Source organism: Orycteropus afer, unplaced genomic scaffold (assembly GCF_000298275.1).
Source record: "Orycteropus afer afer isolate SDZICR_OR568_19922 unplaced genomic scaffold, OryAfe1.0 scaffold00627, whole genome shotgun sequence".
Lineage (NCBI taxonomy): Eukaryota > Metazoa > Chordata > Mammalia > Tubulidentata > Orycteropodidae > Orycteropus > Orycteropus afer.
In genome coordinates this window covers 573,311-591,019 of record NW_006922214.1, presented here as the reverse complement: position 1 = coordinate 591,019, position 17,709 = coordinate 573,311, and the positions used below count along the sequence as shown (strand labels likewise).

The window sequence follows — 17,709 nt, the reverse complement described above, 5'->3', positions numbered from 1 at the left end:
AAGCTCACCACTATTTGTTGAATACCAGGTACGTGCCGGCAGTAGAGGCCATGCAGAAATAAACCCCTGTCCTGCCTGGCAATCGAGAAAGGAGGGGGATGCCAGGAATACGAGAGGGGAGGAGAGGTACGATAGGATTGAACTCACTTTTCCTTGAGAACACCCCACGTTCTCTATTGTGGCTTGCAGAACAGAATAGGTTGGGTGTGGCCAAGGGAAGTTTTAAGAATGTGGCACTCCCGCTGTTGTTGTTATGTGCCCTCGAGTTGGACCTGGCGAGTCCTCCTTGGGTTTCCGAGGCAGTATCCCTACGGAAGTAGATTGCCCATCTTCCTTCCGAGGAGTGGCTGGTGGGTTTGAACTGCCAGGCTTCTGGTTAGCAGTCAAAGTGCCTTAGGCACTACGCTACCGGAGCACTTGCGCTGGGCCTTGGGAATTAATTTACGCTGTCAGAAGAGCGGTGCTGGACATAAACTAGAAGGTGGGTGGAGAAAATTGAGTAATCAACATGAGGGGTTTGGAAAGACCTTGTTTTCCTTGAAGGTGAGGATTTTATTTTTTATTCCAGGGTTAGCCTTATGCCTGGAAAATAGTGAGGTCTTCAATAAATGTTTATAGAGTAACAAATAAACCAACAAAACCCAGTAAAGATTAGATCCTGGATGCCTAAAGTTGCATTATAGAGAGTTTGAATTTAGTTTAGTGAGTAGAAGTTGAAAACTTTTTCTTTTCCTGAGAAGTTGTTGAATATGGTCAGAACTATGATTTAGGAAATAGTAATGCAGTACCATTGAGTACAGTTCTGTCAGAAACCACAAGGTAACCATCAGTAGGAATCAACTCCTTGGCAATTGGGTTTGGAGTTCTTGGGTGATGCAAACACTGAGCTGCTGATAGAAAGGTTGAAGGTTCAAGGTTGAGTCCACCTGAAAGCAAGGCCTGGCTATCTACTCTGAAAAATCAGCTATTGAAGACTCTGAAGCAAGGTTCTATTCTGACACACACAGGTCACTATGAGTTGGAATTGACTGGATGACAAATGGTTTTGTTTGGTTTTGGTTTAACAATAGATTGTAGGATGAGACAGTAATATTCCATAGACAATTGGTCTAACAGTAATATGAATGATAATAAGAGAATAAAAAGGAGGTGATAGCTGCGGAGAGGCTTCTTGGGAGGAAGAATTGACAGGATACAGAGTAGATACAGGGTTTTGTTTGAAGCCTAAGAGCATGGAAGATGGTAGTGATATCAATAAAAGTGGAAATATACAGAGCAAATACAGCTTTGAAGGGCTCTTATTTGGGGGTGTGTTGAAATTGCACTGCAGGACAGGACTGTAGCTGGTGTCCTACTGGCAGTTCAAGATGTGAGTGTGGAGTATGGAAGATAAATTGGAGCTAGATAGAGCTTTACATATTCTTGAGATGGAGATGTACTGAAATTATGTTTGATGAGATCACAAAAAGTGGAGAAATACAGAAAGGACCTTGAAGCATGTCTCCTGTTTCAATTATGTATTATTGCATAAAAATATAAAAAATAAAAACCGAAGACTTAGTGCCTTAAAACAACATCACTATATTATTTCTCATGATTCTGTGTGCTAATTGGGCAGTTCCACTGCTGTGGTCTCACCTGGGATTACTTATATGCCTGTATTCAGCTGGTGGATCAGCTGGGCAATAGGCTCCCCTGGACATTGAATGTGGTGCCTTGGTTCCCATCCACGTGTGCATGGCTAACTTGGGCTTCCTTATAGCATGGCAGTCTTGTGGCAGTGTGCCAAGAGTTACAAGGCTACCTCTTCTTATAATGCATTTTTGTCAAATTTTATTGGTAAAAGTAAGTCATAACTCAGCACAGATTGAAGGGAAGGGGAACTAGACTCCACCTTTTGATGTGAACAATAGCAAAATCTCAATACAAAAGATATTTGAGTTATTTCAGTCATCTCTGGAAATAGTGGAATATTCAGTGGGAGATACACAGAGATAGATGTCTTTGAAAGTGTAGTATCTGTCCGTGCAAGCAGCTGTCTGGCTCATCTATAGGCAGAGTTATTCCCTTTTCTCAGCTAAAGTGTATATTACTCAAGTATTCATAAGTCTAAGACCTTCTTCCCTCATACTCCACACACTTTAGCTTTTGGCTGGGCCCTCTTAAGGTTCAAGATATACTCCTGATTAATTTCACTGATAATACAGGCAAGTAGGCTCAGCTTTTAAGGCTGACTTACTCTGGGGACAAAAATATTAGCATGTTGTGTAGAGTTTTGAAGCTCTTGTAATTTTCATGTTACTGATAAATTCTCACACCTCAGATATACATTTGGAAAAACATTTCTGAACCATAAACCACAGCCAAGTGATCCCTGTCCTATCATCTAAGCATAACATGTATGAAGCCCCTGCTCCTGGAGTTGAAGAAGGCCTTGTGAAGGTGAAGGAGGAAGATCTCACATGGGAGCAGGCATGTGGTTTACAGGAGAACAGCTCCCACACTCAGGAGCTTTGCCGCCTGCGCTTCCGGCAGTTCTGCTACCAGGAGGCTTCTGGGCCTCGTGAGGCTATGGCCCAACTCCAAGAACTTTGCTATCAATGGCTGAGGCCAGAGACACGGACGAAAGAGCAGATTCTGGAGCTGCTGGTGCTAGAGCAATTCCTGACCATTCTGCCCAAGGACCTTCAGGTGTGCATGCAGGCATATCATCTGGGGAGTGGAGAGGAAGCAGTGACAGCCCTGGAGAATCTAGAGACAAAACTTGGAGACACAGGACAACAGGTGGGAGGAGAATGCTGCAATGGTGTGGGAGAAGAAATGAGGGAATATTTATCTTGTAAGTTTTTGACTTTTTATATTGAAATAGTTTTAATGTATAGAAGCACTGGGAGAAGAATACACAAAGCTCCCACCAACCCAGACTTGCTAGTTGTTAACATTTGTTTCATGATGCCCTATGTTACACTTGCTTGCAGAGATCTAGCAAGGGTGACAGAGGCTAATGAGTACCCACGGGCAGTCCCTAAGTTTGCACCCCCACTGTGTGGGGTGCAGGTGTTCTAGTTCATCCACATTTTAAAAATTCAAGTTCAATCTGATGTTGCTTCCTTGGCCATGATAGAACCAGAATGAACTAGTCCAAAGCTCTGGTTTCCAAGGCTGTAATCTTTGTGGAAGCAGACTGCCACATCTTTCTCCTATGGAGCAACTGGTTGGTTTGAGGCACCAACCCTTTTGGTTAGCAGCTGAACTGGTTAACCACTGCACCACCTGGGCTTCATTAACTGTTTCCACCAGGCCAACTTTTCAAGGTGAGTCTTTTGTCCCCAGGCCTCACTCTACATTCAAGGACAAGACATGCATCTAGCAGTGACCAAATATCAAGAACCTTCTTCGGAGTGTCAACGCCTCCAGCTTCTAGCTGGGGTAACCACCCTAAAGTGTGAACCTCCAGAGCTCCACTTCCAAGAAGTGAGTGGTGAGTGCCGGAGGGTGAGTTTAGTGGGGACATTGCAGTAAGACCACTGACTGGTTCATAGTCTTATCTAAGTCCTCAAGTTTTGTTGTTTTGTCTAACCCTGTATTTAAGCAAGTTTTTAAAAACATGGAATTGTGAAATGTTAGAATTCAAAAATCATCTTGCCCATCACCCTCAATTAATAGTAGGAAAACCAAAACCCAGAGAGCATAAATAACCTGCCCATGGTCAACAGAGGCAGAGTCATTTCTAGAATTTAAGTCTCTTGAACTTCTAACCAGAACACTCTCCTCTACCACCCCTCTCCACTCTGCATTTGTAATGCTATATTTGGAGATGTTTTAAATATTTACTTGGTAGCTTTCCACAAATTCATCATTTTCCCCCTGGTAACATTTTCTTCATTCTTTTCTCTGTCTCTGATCTTTCAGCCATTTTAAAGATGATTCTTTAGGCTTAAACAGATCCTCTGCTTTTCTCCCTTTAAAGTGCTCTTCTCTCTGCGTGCTCCCTCTACATCTAGGTTTCACCTCTAGGTAAACCATCACAAATACTGGTTACATTTCAGCTCTGTGTAGGCCTCTGGTAGTGGGATAAACCATGCAAAGAATTCAGTCTGTGGTTTACAGACTGCCAATTAATTGGGGAGAACAGACAGTGCACAGAAAGTTCAAAGAAATCTTAGAACTCCATAGTGAGGGGCACTACCTTATGTTACCAACTGCCATCAAGTTGATTCTGACTCATAGTGACCCCCATTGGATTTCCATGGCTGTAAATCTTCACAAAGGGAGAGTTTTGGTGGTATAATGCCTGAGGCATTTGACTACTAACCAGAAGGCTGGGCAGTTCAAGTCCACCAGCCACTCCAAGGAAAGAAGATTGGGCAATCTACTTCCGTAGAGATACTGCCTTGGAAACCCAAGGAGGGGTCACTATGAGTTGTAGTCAACTCAACAGCTGTTCCTCATCTTCTTCCCATGGAGTAGGTGGTAGGTTTGAACCAGTGACCTGGTTAGCAGGCAAATGCCTTATCTATTACACCATCAGAGCTCAATATTTACCCATTCCTTCATGAATAGAATTTGAGTTCCCTACTTACATAGCTGATGGTTCTATCATATCTTCAGTTACCAAAAACCACTACCACATGGAGCCCCAAGTATTTCAATTATGTGAAGAATTTAAAAGGGATAGAGACCCTTACAGTCCTGGAGGTCAGGAAAGTTTCTACGGAGGGGTGGACCTGGCCTTGAACCTCTAAGGACAGCAGGATTTGGAATGGAGCAGAAATTGGGGGAAGAGGGGTGTGAACATTCTTTTTTACCTATGAGATGATAAACATATTTACTGAAATGGGTTTAATTTCATTTTTATTAGAGAAGAAGAGGTGATAATAGAGAAAGGAAGAGAGTGATTGTCACAAAGGAGGTAGTAATTGACAGAAAAATAACAGTTGTTGAAAGATAGAAAATTCTTTAATGTAAGCAAAATCTTAAAAACTGCATGCGATGGCTATACAGAGCTGGACCCCAGTGGCATTCTCTCGGGAAGAAGCATAGCTTCCCTTAGTCCTCTGAGCCCCCACAAGGATGTACCTCTGCAGTGGCATGTGTGATAGGGGTAAGGATGCTCTTTGGTCCTTTAGGAAACTCTCCTTTGCATTTCCAAGAACATTTTATATCCTCCTACTGGTAGCGTAGTGCCTAAGGCACTTGACTGCTAACCAGAAGGCTGGCAATTTAAACCCACCAGCCACTCCTCAGAAGGAAGGTTGGGCAATCTACTTTCGTAGTGATGCCACCTCAGAAACCCAAGGAGGGGTCGCTGTGAATTGGTTCAGACTCAACGGCACATAACAACACAAGAACAACAAATAAAAAACGTAACAGTTGCCATCAAATCACTTCTGACACATGGTGACCCCACGTGTGTCAGAGTAGAACTGTTCTCCAGAGCTGATTTTTCATAAGTACATCAAAAGGCCTTCTAAGGCACCTCCAGCCGGGTGGACCCAAACTGCCAACCTTTCAGTTAGCAGCCAAGTGTGTTGATCATTTGCACCTTACAGGGACTCCTTATATCATCATCTTCTTTTTATTTATTTAAAATATTTGATTGTGTTTTTGGTGAAAGTTTACACAGCAAATTAGGTTCTTGTTTAACAATTTCTATACATAGTGTTCAGTGACATTTTTTTACAACATGCCAGCATTCTCATTTCCATTCTGATTTTTCTGTTTCCATTATTTAATCTAGTTTCCCTGTCCCCCCTTACTTTCTCATCTTTGCTCTAGAGTAGGTGCTTACCGTTTGGTTTCATTTAGGTGATTATTTAAAGGAGCAGTACTCAAAAAAAAAAAAAAAAACTCTGCCATCGAGTCAATTCTGACTCATAGCAAACCCCATTGGGTTTTCAAGACGGTAAATCTATGCAAAAGTAGATTGCCCATCTTTCTTCCACAGAGTGGCTGGCCGTTTTGAACTGCCAGCCTTCTGGTTAGCAGTCAAATGCCTTAGGCACTACACCACCAGATCTCCTTTAGAGGACTCATGGGTGATATTACTTATTTTATGAGTCAGTCAATCATTTGGCTAAAAGGTGACCTCCAGGAATGGTTTGAGTTCCAAGTTTAAACAGTATCCCAAAATGATAGCCTCAGAAGTTCCTCTAGTCTCTTCAAGTCTAGTAAGTTTGACATGTTTTTAGGAATTTGAGTCTTGTTCTACATTTTTCTCCCATTCTATCCGGGACCATCCACTGTGTCCCTGGTTGGAACAGTCAGTAGTAGTAGCCAGGCTCCATCTTGTTCATCTGGTCTCAAGGCAGGTTGAGGCTGTTGTTCTTGTAGAGTATTAGTCCTGTAAACTAGTTTCTTCTTTGAGTCTTAGGTTTCCTTCTTTCTCTGTTGCTATGAGTATACTTAAATCTTCTTAACCCCTCCAAGACGTTCTGGAGACTCTGGCTAAGAGACTGCCTGCCTATCAGGTGCAAACAACTAGTTATAACCCAAACAAATTTCTCCAGTCACCTGGAGACCAGGTGAACTAAAGATCAGTTTCCCAGGCATGTCTGCATCCTTCCCTTCTAGGCTGTTACTTATATGGCGGAGGGTAGAGTTTGTTTAGGGAAATATTGGGTAGAGAGAATAGGATGATCAATTGGAGCCATATATTCCAATTCATTCCAGAAAATTTGGACATTTTCGTTAAAAAGTTAGGTGCCATTGAAATCTGTGTTAAAAAAAAATCAAAACCATCATTTACAGAGATTGTGTTACTTGTGAATAGATATGTGTATGTGTGGTATTTCTCTCCTACCTATCATGAAATATGAAACTTAAAAGGGAAACTCTTGAGTATTTTTGCTAGCCTCTTAATGCTCAATAGTGATTGATTCTTAGTGTTGAACTTGTTAAGTGTTTAGATATGTTGATGGAAAAGTAGAAGGGACCTTGGGATACCATCTTGTTCATTGCAACTTACACCCATTTTCTCCTGTTCTGTCTTTGGCAGAGGAAAGAACAGTGGATCAGCATATGTTTAAAATGAATTCTCATACATTTGAAAACATCCCTCCACCTCTTTCCCAGGCTTAACTTAATGTTCTTCCAACTCCAGAAGATAATAAGGAGCTAGCACAAGGTCTGATCTGGCCTTGGCTCTCTCACATTTCCATTCTCTTTGACCTCTTTCCTCTCTTTTCCTTTATATTTTTGCCTCCTTCCATTTCTCTTGACATCCTTTTCCTTCCCCAACTCTTAACCCTTTGTCTGCCAGCTGACTTGCTTTACATCGTGTTTTTTAAGGTGTTGAGTTTGGTATGTCTGCATTATGGGGAGTAAGTAGTGACAGTGAATTAGGGACAAGGCTGTAATTTCCACCAAGTTTTATTCCAGTGATGCAGTCCCTCATCTTTCTACTCTCCACTACTTTTCTTCCATCTCTTGGTTCTCTGCGTGATCGTTACTTTCTCATCAACTTCTTATTCCCTTCTCATTTTTTTCACTTGTTTTTTTTCTTCCTTCATGTATGCAGTATTGTGGAACACCTCATGAGTTCATAAACTCCACATGGCTTTGTGGGTGGGAAGCCTTAAAAATTATAGAATTCCCAAGAGAATGAAAATTGTTGTGGTGCTCTGACTGAAATTGGCAAAATCTGAGTGTAGGAACCTTTGTCTTCTCTTCATCTTAGTTACTGGATGAAGAAAACATAAAAAGGTTTGGGAGGACAGATCCCCACAAAGGATGCTCCTGAAGGCCATTGTGTCTCACCTTGGACTCTTGTCTCCTCCCTCTACAGAACCTGCTCCCCAGGAGCGAGCCCTTCTCCAGGGAGAAAACCTCAGTGACTCGGCATCAGTGCCTGCATTTAACTCAGCCAGGTGCCAGGTGAGCGGGATGCCCAGGCTTGTGGAAGCTTCAGCAGCAGGCTTCTAACTCCCTAATCACCTCCTGACACCTGAGAGCCTTTCAGCCGGTACAGTCTCTTCTCCTTGCTTGTCACAGAAAATCACAGCCCCGTGCACATCGCTCAAGGAGCTCTTATTGATTCCATGCTACTGCTTAATTGTGTGGTGTGTTCTTGGGGAAATACCCAAATCTCAAGGTGTGAGACTAAGAGGTAGAGTCAGGCCCCTGGTTTCAGAAATTGCCCCCACTTGTTTGATGCTTAATGACTGATGTTTGGTTTTTGAGAGCTGTAATTTCTCTCTCCCACCTGAGAAACAGGACCTTTTCTTACACCTTTACATCCTCAGTGTTCAGCACACACCCAATTACTATTTGGTGATGATAATGGTGAGGTTCTGTATATCCAAGACAAAACTTTACAACTGTACAAAATGAACTGTTTTTTCCCCTCATTCTCTTAGTAGATAAATCATTTTTCTAGTTATGTAGTGTTTGTTTATTAACAAAGTTAAATATTTTTCTCATCTAATCCCTCTTGCACACTCCTGCTAGATTAATTTTCTCAAATTCTTAAATTCGTAATTCCATCAGACCCAGTGCTTCCTGTTTTTAACAAATAATTTACCTTCCTGAAAAGAAATACACAGAAAATAAAATCTATCTACCTTTACTAATTACTTTAACCAACATGATTTCCTTAACTATAAAATCATTGATAAATGAAGGAAAAGTAATTTATTTAAAAAAAAAGTCTATATTTCAAGATCTAAAGTTTTGTATGGGATCACACCAGAAGCAATAACAAAATTCACTTGCACTGATGTATAATCAAGTTTTTATTAAAAAGAAGCAAGAAGATCAGAATTCCAAGAAAATGAAACAGCAGATATATGGGTGGATGTTAAAGTGAAACTAGCATTGAGTCAAATAATAAAAGACCAGAAAAAAATGGAAGGAAGATGGGGCTATGTACTTCCATAGCGATACTGCCTCGGAAACCCAAGGAGGGGTCGCTACAAGTCAGGTCCAACTCGACGGCACGTAACAACAACAACAACAACCTTAATTGAAGTAAGGCTATAATGTCAAGGCAAATTCTAGACTAACAAAGGGAAGAAAGCAAGGAGCTATGATATTCTTTAAAATTAGCTGGACTTTTTAGTGCCAAAATAATTCTCAGTTTGCAGTTTGTAATGGGATAGTGAAGAGATGGAAAGGAAGCATCATCTGTCTTGAAATCCTCCTGCTTGTTGAAACGTCTATAACAGACTGGGCACTGTATCATATCTCAAAGGCAATGGGAAGGAGAGAGTAGATTGGGAAATGAAACAAAAAATTAAAAGATTAATGAAAAGGCATGTGGCAAACTTTTATGGACAATGTCAGACAAAGATAGAAAACCACAGGCAACTCCCAGAATAAAGAAATCATTTCAGCGTGTAATTTTTCCACTAGATATCATATCACTGTGCTAGATCTGAAATATTTTAAATGACCTTTTTAAATGAAATTCATTGAGATCTCTACACTTACATTAAGTTCCAGGTCTGATAGAAGTCCCAGAACACCTCCATTTTATATCTACACTCAATTTAATTGCATTTGCAGTAACTGCAACATTGCATTGAAATGCCTCCAAATACATAATATGAAAATATTAGAAAATAGTAGAATGATCCAAGTGAATCAATCAATACTTTTGAGATAATATCTTTTTCCATGTAAGCTTATTTCTCTATAACCTTCTAAATAACCGCGTTTTTCTATATCATCTTCTAAAAACTTATATATATAAGGACAACCAATTTATATTTAGTCCAGCAGGATACTTGAAAGTTGTGCAGGATGTGGGGCAGTTCTCTGTAGTGTGAAACTGTCCCACACATTGCAAGATGACTGCCATCTCTGGCATCATTCTCTAAATGGCATTGGCAGGAAGTGGTGGGGGGCATCATTATTAGAAGTGAAAATGTTTCCACAAGTTAACAGAATGCCGTTGAGTGATTCGTATCATTGGTCTACAGTGTGGTATTCAACACCCTTCATAACTGGACCCCTTATCCTTACCACAGTGAGAACAAAGAGATCATTTATTATCTTTTTAGACATTGGTGAAGACTGAGGAAGAAGCAGCCCAGGCCCATGCCCCACAGGAGTGGCCACATCTGGGGAAGCTCAGTGAGAACTCAGTTCAGGAGCAGGTTGCAAACCTCAGTCTGATGAGTAAGGACAGACCTCTGGCTAGTTCCCTTGTCTATGCTCACTTTCTCTCATCATTGGCATTGATCGTTTCCTGTGAGCCCACATTTCCTACAAACCCTGACCCTTCCTTCTATTTCTAGCCTCCAGATTTCTCTCACCCTCTATTCTTTTGTGTCCCTCTTAATCAATTGACCCAGCTTGTTGATTCTTCTTGTAAACTTCTCTGATCAAACTGTATTCCCTGATTTCCTCCTGCAACTCCTCCTTTGCTCCTCTTTTCCTTCCCTATCAACAGTTCTATATATCTTGTCATTTGCAGCCATCTCTGTATGCCTGGAAGCCCCATGTTCTCCTCTGCCCTCTTTACCATAGAGGAAGTTCTCTTCACTCTCTAAGAATGCTGCTATCCATGTATAATTTTCTCCAAATGGGCTTTTCCCTATTAGATCCTCTCCTTAGCTGTGCCTTGGTGCCCTAGTTGACCTTTTTCAGTATCTTTCCATGTTGTGCCACATTTTGTAGGCTTGATGAGATTGAGGACTCCTGGGACACCTGTTGACTTGTGTCCAAGGTTGGAATATCCTATGTCCTACCTTGGAGGTTGAAAATCAGGGAAAAAATTATATTTAAATCCTTTATATATTATTTCAGCTGAAGAAGCTGTGACTAAAGATGGATTGTTTTATGGAAAGCAGGAAACTTCTGAAGATATAGAGCCCAGTGGGGAGACCTCGGGAATACTCAACAGGTGAGTGCATGGTCCTCAGTGGAATGGATCCTGCAGGTATAGGAAGAAATTAGAAAAGGATCAAAGGAACCAGATGATTAGAAGCCTGTTTTCCTGGGATAATACAGAAAGAGTGCCAGTTTCACCTCTGTGGTAATAGGAGGCCCCATGCCAAGGGTGTGACCTGTCAATATACAATAATTATGCAAAAACAATCACTTGAAACACAGACTTTGTTTGCACCCAAGAATTCTACCCTGAGCCAGTCTACCTTGTGTGATCATTCTTTGCTGGGGTCCCTGATCTTTTTGTGGAGAAGCCAGAAGCAGAGAATTTAGACCAGACTGAAGGCTGCTGGTGAGGCCACCATAGCAGTTAAGAAATATCATCAGAGCTGCAAGGAGACTTAGGGAGGACAGTAGAGTGTTTTCACCCTTCATTCAAGAAAATCCTGAACAAAGAAAATAACAAAAGGAAAGTAGCTTTCCAAAAGGAAGGAGAAATTAAAATTAGTACTGCATTTTTCACATATGACACATGCCCACATAAATAATGTGCACATGTGCATAGTATGCATAGGAAACTGATGTGTGAGACAGTTGCTAGCTTTGCAAAAAAAGTATAACTCCAGTGTTATTTGTGTAGAAATACAGTAATTGGTACTTAATAAATATAGCTTGCATGAATGAATGAATGCATAATATAAGGATCTCTGGTGGCGCAGTGCCTAAGGCATTTGACTGCTAACCAGAAGGTTGGCAGTTCAAATCTACCAGCCTCTCTGTGGGATATGGGATGAGGCAGTCTACGTCTGTAAAGATTTACTGCCTTGGAAACTCAATGGGGGTTTATGTGAGTCATAATTGACTCTACAGCAGTAGGTTTTTTTGTTGGTTTAAGTGGAAAGGAAGGGACCAGATCACAAGCAGAGGATCAGTGTCTGGTGAGGCCACTAACCACTCCAAGACTTGAGAAAAAAGAAAAGAGGAAACAATGGGATGATTGGGCTGAAGAACAGGGCAGTTGGGGATTTTCCTTATAGGTGTTTATTTGTGAAAATAAATTTCAGCTAAAATTAAAATGCCTTGAAGCTTAAGAAGAAAAATGAAACTTTTCATATACCTAGTGACACCTGAGTCAAGATTTGTAACCTTCAGTGAGTGACAGTGCAGTTATATCTGGAGAACAGGAATCTGTTATTGTGTTTATTGGGTGCACTCACCATCAGGTAACTGAATCCATGGCTAATAGTGCCTCAAGAATAGACATTTTGTTTTATGTAATGAGAAATCTGAAGGTAGGCTGGTCCAGGTTTGGTGCTACAGCTCATCCCACCATAATGGGTTTAATGTATATCCATTGCTAATACCACTTAAATTTTTGTGCATGTGTTTTAAAGTTATGAATAAATATTATATATATATATATAAGTATTATGAATAAGTATTCTGTTTCTTACTTTTTCAGTTAGCAAAATGTTTTAAAATCCATCTATATTTCTATATATGCATTTATTTCTTTGCTTGTAAGTGTTCCGTGGTATACAACCACCATGTTTTGCCTATCAGCTTCCCCAAAGATAGTCACCCAGATTGCCTTCCGCTCCTCACCAGTATTATCAGTGCTATAGTAATCATCCTCAAACATGCCCCCTGTGTGAGAATTTGAGATGAATACCCAGGAACAGGATAACTGGATCATAGGATGTGCTTATACTAAATTTAATCTGGCTCTGCTAGTTTGACTTCTAAAAAAATGTACTATCTAATATGCCCAGAACAGTAGATGAGGGTTTATTTATCTCTAAATCTCCTCCAGTATTTGACATAATTTAGTTTTCGTATTTGGGGATCCACACTCTTATTCCCTTCCTATTTTTCCCACTTACTGTATTGGTTTATTGGCCTTTAATCAACAGATGGCTGTTGCAGCTCTACCAAAACAAAAAAAAAAAACAACCCATTGCCAACGAGTTGATTCCAAAGCTCTTAATCTTTACAGAAACAGATTGCCTCTTCTTTCTCCTGTGCAGCAGCTTCTGGATTTGAACCACTGGCCTTCTGATTAGCAACCAAATGCCTTACCCTCTATGCCACCTGAGCTCCTTGCTGTGGCTGTAGGTACTGTTTTTGTTTAAAACATAAAGAAGGAAAAAGGATATCTCTGGTTTTATCTGCCCCTTGTATTGAGAATGCAAAAACCTTTCAGAAACCTAAGCAGTCCTCTTCTTATTCTCATTGTTTACAGTTGGAGTCATGTGACCATCCTAACTATAAGGGAAGCTGGGGAATTTCACATCTAGCAAAGGAGAATGGGATTACCATGACTGGTTTAGACCAATCATAATTATAGCCTGGACATGGACACACCACTGTCCTAAACAGAATCAGGTTTATGGTTAGTTGGCAGGAAAAGGGCAGGAGATGTTGTCAGGAAAATAACAAACTGTCACAGTTGTGGAGCAGATTCTTTCACAGAATGTCACAGGCTAAGATGAACTAGAGGGAAGTGTGGATAAATAACTGGGTTTGGAAACTTGGAGGACATTATGCTGAGTGAAATAAGTCAATCACAGAAGGACAAATATTGTTCATTATTGTAAAAAGTCAAGGAAAGATTTATCTATGGAAGGAAACTTTCTTTGTTGGTTACCAGGGGTGGGAAGGGAGAGGAGGAAACACTGCAAAAATAAAATAAATAAATGTAAAAAGAACTGGGTTAGGAGAATCAAGTGATGAACTGATATCAAGAGGAGAAACTGAAGCATGGTTATATTGAGAAGACGGTTTTTCAGGCCCATCTTTAGAAATGTCTAACTTTATTTCATTTCATATTTTTCTTTCCTTCCTGCACTCACACATCCAGCAAACATTTTTTAAGTCATATTCAAAGTCACATATAATACAGAGTCCCTAACCTCAGTAAAGGAGCACTGGTGGTGCAATGGTTAAGACCTTGCCTGCTAACTGGAAAGTTGAAGGTTGGCAGTTTGAACCCACCATCTACTGCATGGGAGAAAGATATAGCATTCTGCTTCCATAAAGATTACAGCCTTGGAAACCCTATGGGGCAGTTCTACTCTATCCTATAGGGTCACTTTGGGTTGGAATTGACTGACAGCATCTGGTTTGGATTTTTGTTTCACATGAGAAAAGAGGCACACAGATGAAGAAACACAGAACTATGATGCAGTATGACAGTTGTCCTGGTAGTTATGATAGAACATAAGGGAGAGGCACCTGAGATTTGAGTATCAGAGAAGCATCTTAGAGGAGGTGACACCTGAGATAGGACTTGATAAGTAAGTGGGAATTTGCTAGATAAAGAGAAAGTGGAAAAAAGGCAGAAAAATAGAATTGCAAATGTTGAGCTCTGGTAGCATAGTGCCTAAAGCATTTGACTGCTAACCAGAAGGCTGGTGGTTCAAACCCACCAGCCACTCCTCATGATACCTCCTCAGAAACCCAAGGAGGGGGTCGCTATGAGTCGGGTTCGACTTGATGGCAGTGAGTTTGGTTTTGGTTTTTTAGAGAGTATAGGAGAAGAACCAGGCGAGAGTGGAGTCACATGAACCATGGAAGAAGGCAGTTTCAAAGAGCAACTTTCTGCTTGAAAAAGTCTGGGTCCTCTTTGGAGTAAGAAGACAGGTCATATTTGGAAATAACAAGGACTGGATAGAAAATTTGAGATGAGTGATGAAGATGTGAATAGCTGCTGTGGGGAACTGGGGAGAAAGGGACACGAACAAGTAAGAAAGATTTCTGGGTAGTATTGAGTGACTAGCTGAAGTTGGGGACCATCATTTTCAGCAGTGTCAGTGTACTTAGTTGTGTGATTTCTCTGTCAGTGCTCACTCCTGGATGAGGAACAGAGAAGGCCAGCAAAATAGTATTGATCCAATGCTGAAGTTTTACTGGTGAGATGATAAAGATGGATGCTGGGGCAGGGTGCTTGGTGATCCTTGTAAGAGAGGGGCTAAGGTCAAGATCACAGGGTCTAGGCTGAATAGAAGAGAGAGGAAAACAGGAGAGAATGTAAGTAAGGGTGAGAGTGAGATGGAAGGAAGTTCAGCTATCATAGGATGAAGAGAATTAAGAGGCTAGCGTAGAAAGAAATTGAGGATAGAGAATGAGCTATTGAAGTTTAGATTTCAGCAGTAAGTGAAAAGGGCCAGTATAATGGCTGGATTCAAGGAGTGTCCTTGAAGTTGAAAATGTCAGGGAACTAAGACGGATGTATTGGATGAGCCAAAACTGTGGACATTGACAACATCCAGAACAATATTTATGCCCCCCACACACACACACTAAAGGGTGCATATCCCTGGGATAGGTGTTTGGAATGATAAATTCTTTAGCAAATAAATATATGTCATATGAATTATATTAAAACATACTCTTTTCATTGCTTCTCCCCCCCTTACGCCTTTTAAAACTATACTAATTTACTGATTAGACATAAATGAATGAAAATGAAATAATAAAAAAGGATTTGTGTGAAATAGTATTTTTTTATTTCAGTAACTAGCTTACTTCCTTGTAAATCCCATAAAACTCAGTTCAAATGCAATGCATTTACAAGTGCAGAACAGAAGAGGCTACATCTCCCTATCTTCAGAGATTCTGTGAGAGGTATGAGGGGGCCCAGTAAATAACTATCCTCTTCCTTGTCCAAGTTCAGAGCCAATTGACTTAAGAACTACAGGAGTCAAACAGATAGTGCTGGAAACGTCAGCTTTATCACTGATAGAATCTAGGCTGGATGAAGCAGCTTGGAGGCAGAGCTGGAGTGCAGCAGACCTCCCCTGGCATAGGCCTGTCCCATAAAAGTTGAGTGAAAAGAAGCAGGGAATATCTGCATCCTGCTCCTAAAGAAGACAGAGAGGGGCTGCAATAAGGATGCCCAATTAATTTTCCCAGATTCAACAAGTAGAAGTCGTGAGCAGTGAGTAGGAGGTAAGTAATGAAGCTAGAATGGTTAAGTGTAGCTGAAGTCCTCCCAGTGGAAACCTAAGAAGTTGTTAGTTGATGATTCATGGCAACTTTATTTATAACAGAATGAAAAGTTGCCTGTTTGTGCACCATCTTCATGATCGTTGATATGTTTGAGCCCATAGTTGTTGCTATTTTGTAATCCAGCTCATTGGATTTTGGTTTTCATTTGGGTTCATCTGACCCTGTATTTTACCAATCATAATGTCTATAATGTATCAAACATGAGAAGTAAGTAGTCCCTGACTTAAGTTTCAGAGGGTTTATCTTGTATGAAAGAACATGATTGACGTTTTTATAACATGTGTTTTTTCTTTCTTTCCCAGAGATTGTGTACACCAGATCTCTTATAGTACTCCTGTCCTTCCTGAAAGGACAGTTACAGATTTGAACACTCTGAAGGAACGTCACCCAGGTGACTTGTGGGCCCGGATGCACATTTCATCGTTGGAATATGCTGCAGGAGATATTACCCGCAAAGGGAGGAAAAAAGACAAAGCTCGAGTTAGTGAACTGCTCCAAGGCCTCACATTTTCTGGTGACTCAGATGTGGAGGGAGATAATGAGCCTGAGATCCAGCCTGTTCAAAAGAAGCAGAAAGTATCAAGTGTCCCAGAGAAGAACTGGACCAAAAGAGACATTAAACCCAGCTTCCCAAGCTGGTCAGCACTGGATTTTGGACTTCTGAATCTCAAGAATGAAAAGCTGAACCCAGTTGAGCTCTTTGAATTATTTTTTGATGATGAGACTTTCAACTTGATTGTCAATGAAACCAATAATTACGCTTCTCAGAAAAACGTCAACTTGGAAGTCACAATTCAGGAAATGAAGTGTGTGTTTGGTGTCCTGCTTTTGAGTGGGTTTGTGAGGCGTCCTAGAAGGGGAATGTATTGGGAAATCTCTGATGCTGATCAGAATCTAGTTAGAGATGCAATTAGAAGGGACAGGTTTGAGTTGATTTTCTCACACCTACATTTTGCAGATAATAGCTGCCTAGACCAAAAAGATAAGTTTACAAAATTGAGGCCTCTCATAAAGCAAATGAATAAAAATTTCCTCTTGTATGCTCCCTTAGAAGAATACTATTGCTTTGGTAAGTCCATGTGTGAGTGCTTTGATAGTGACCAGTTCCTCAATGGAAAGCCTATTAGAATTGGCTATAAAATTTGGTGTGGTACAACCACACAGGGTTATCTTGTTTGGTTTGAGCCCTATCAAGAATCAACTATGAAGGCAGATAAGGATCTTGATCTTGGTTTAGGTGGGAATCTAGTGATGAACTTTGCTGATATTCTTTTAGAGAGAGGTCAGTATCCTTATCACCTGTGTTTTGATGGCTTCTTTACAAGTGTCAAATTGGTATCAGCCTTGAAGAAGAAGGGACTGAAGGCAACAGGAACAATTCGTGAAAACAGGACTGAAAAATGCCCCCTTATGAATGCAGAACACATGAAAAAAGAGAAGAAGGGGTATTTCGATTTCCAAGTGGAAGAAAATGATGAGATAATGTTGTGTCGTTGGCATGGTGATGGCATTATCAGTCTGTGCTCCAGTGCTGTAGGTATAGAACCAGTCAGTGAAATAAATTATTGTTTTGCTGATGATGAAGAGAGCCTTCAGATAAGCCAGCCATCCATAGTGAAACTGTATGATGAATGCAGGGAAGGCGTAGCTAAAATGGATCAAATCATTTCCAAATATAGAGTGAGGATAAGAAGCAAGAAATGGTACTCAATTTTGGTAAGCTACATGATTGATGTAGCCATGAACAATGCATGGCAGCTACACAGATCCTGTTATCCAGGTGCTTCTCTAGATCTCTTGGATTTTCGGAGATGTGTTGCACATTTTTACTTGGAACATCATGCTAATCTGTCAGATAAAGATGGGTAA

At 40.7% G+C, this 17,709-nt stretch overlaps 1 protein-coding gene across 1 annotated transcript; it reads left to right on the top strand.

The window, feature by feature from the left end:
* The first annotated feature begins 2,397 nt into the window (after positions 1-2,397).
* Positions 2,398-17,709, top strand: PGBD1 (piggyBac transposable element derived 1). Its single transcript, XM_007956508.1, has 6 exons — positions 2,398-2,784; positions 3,334-3,481; positions 7,787-7,875; positions 10,002-10,119; positions 10,750-10,846; positions 16,143-17,709. The coding sequence occupies exons 1-6, from the start codon at positions 2,398-2,400 to the stop codon at positions 17,707-17,709; spliced, it is 2,406 nt and encodes an 801-aa protein (XP_007954699.1).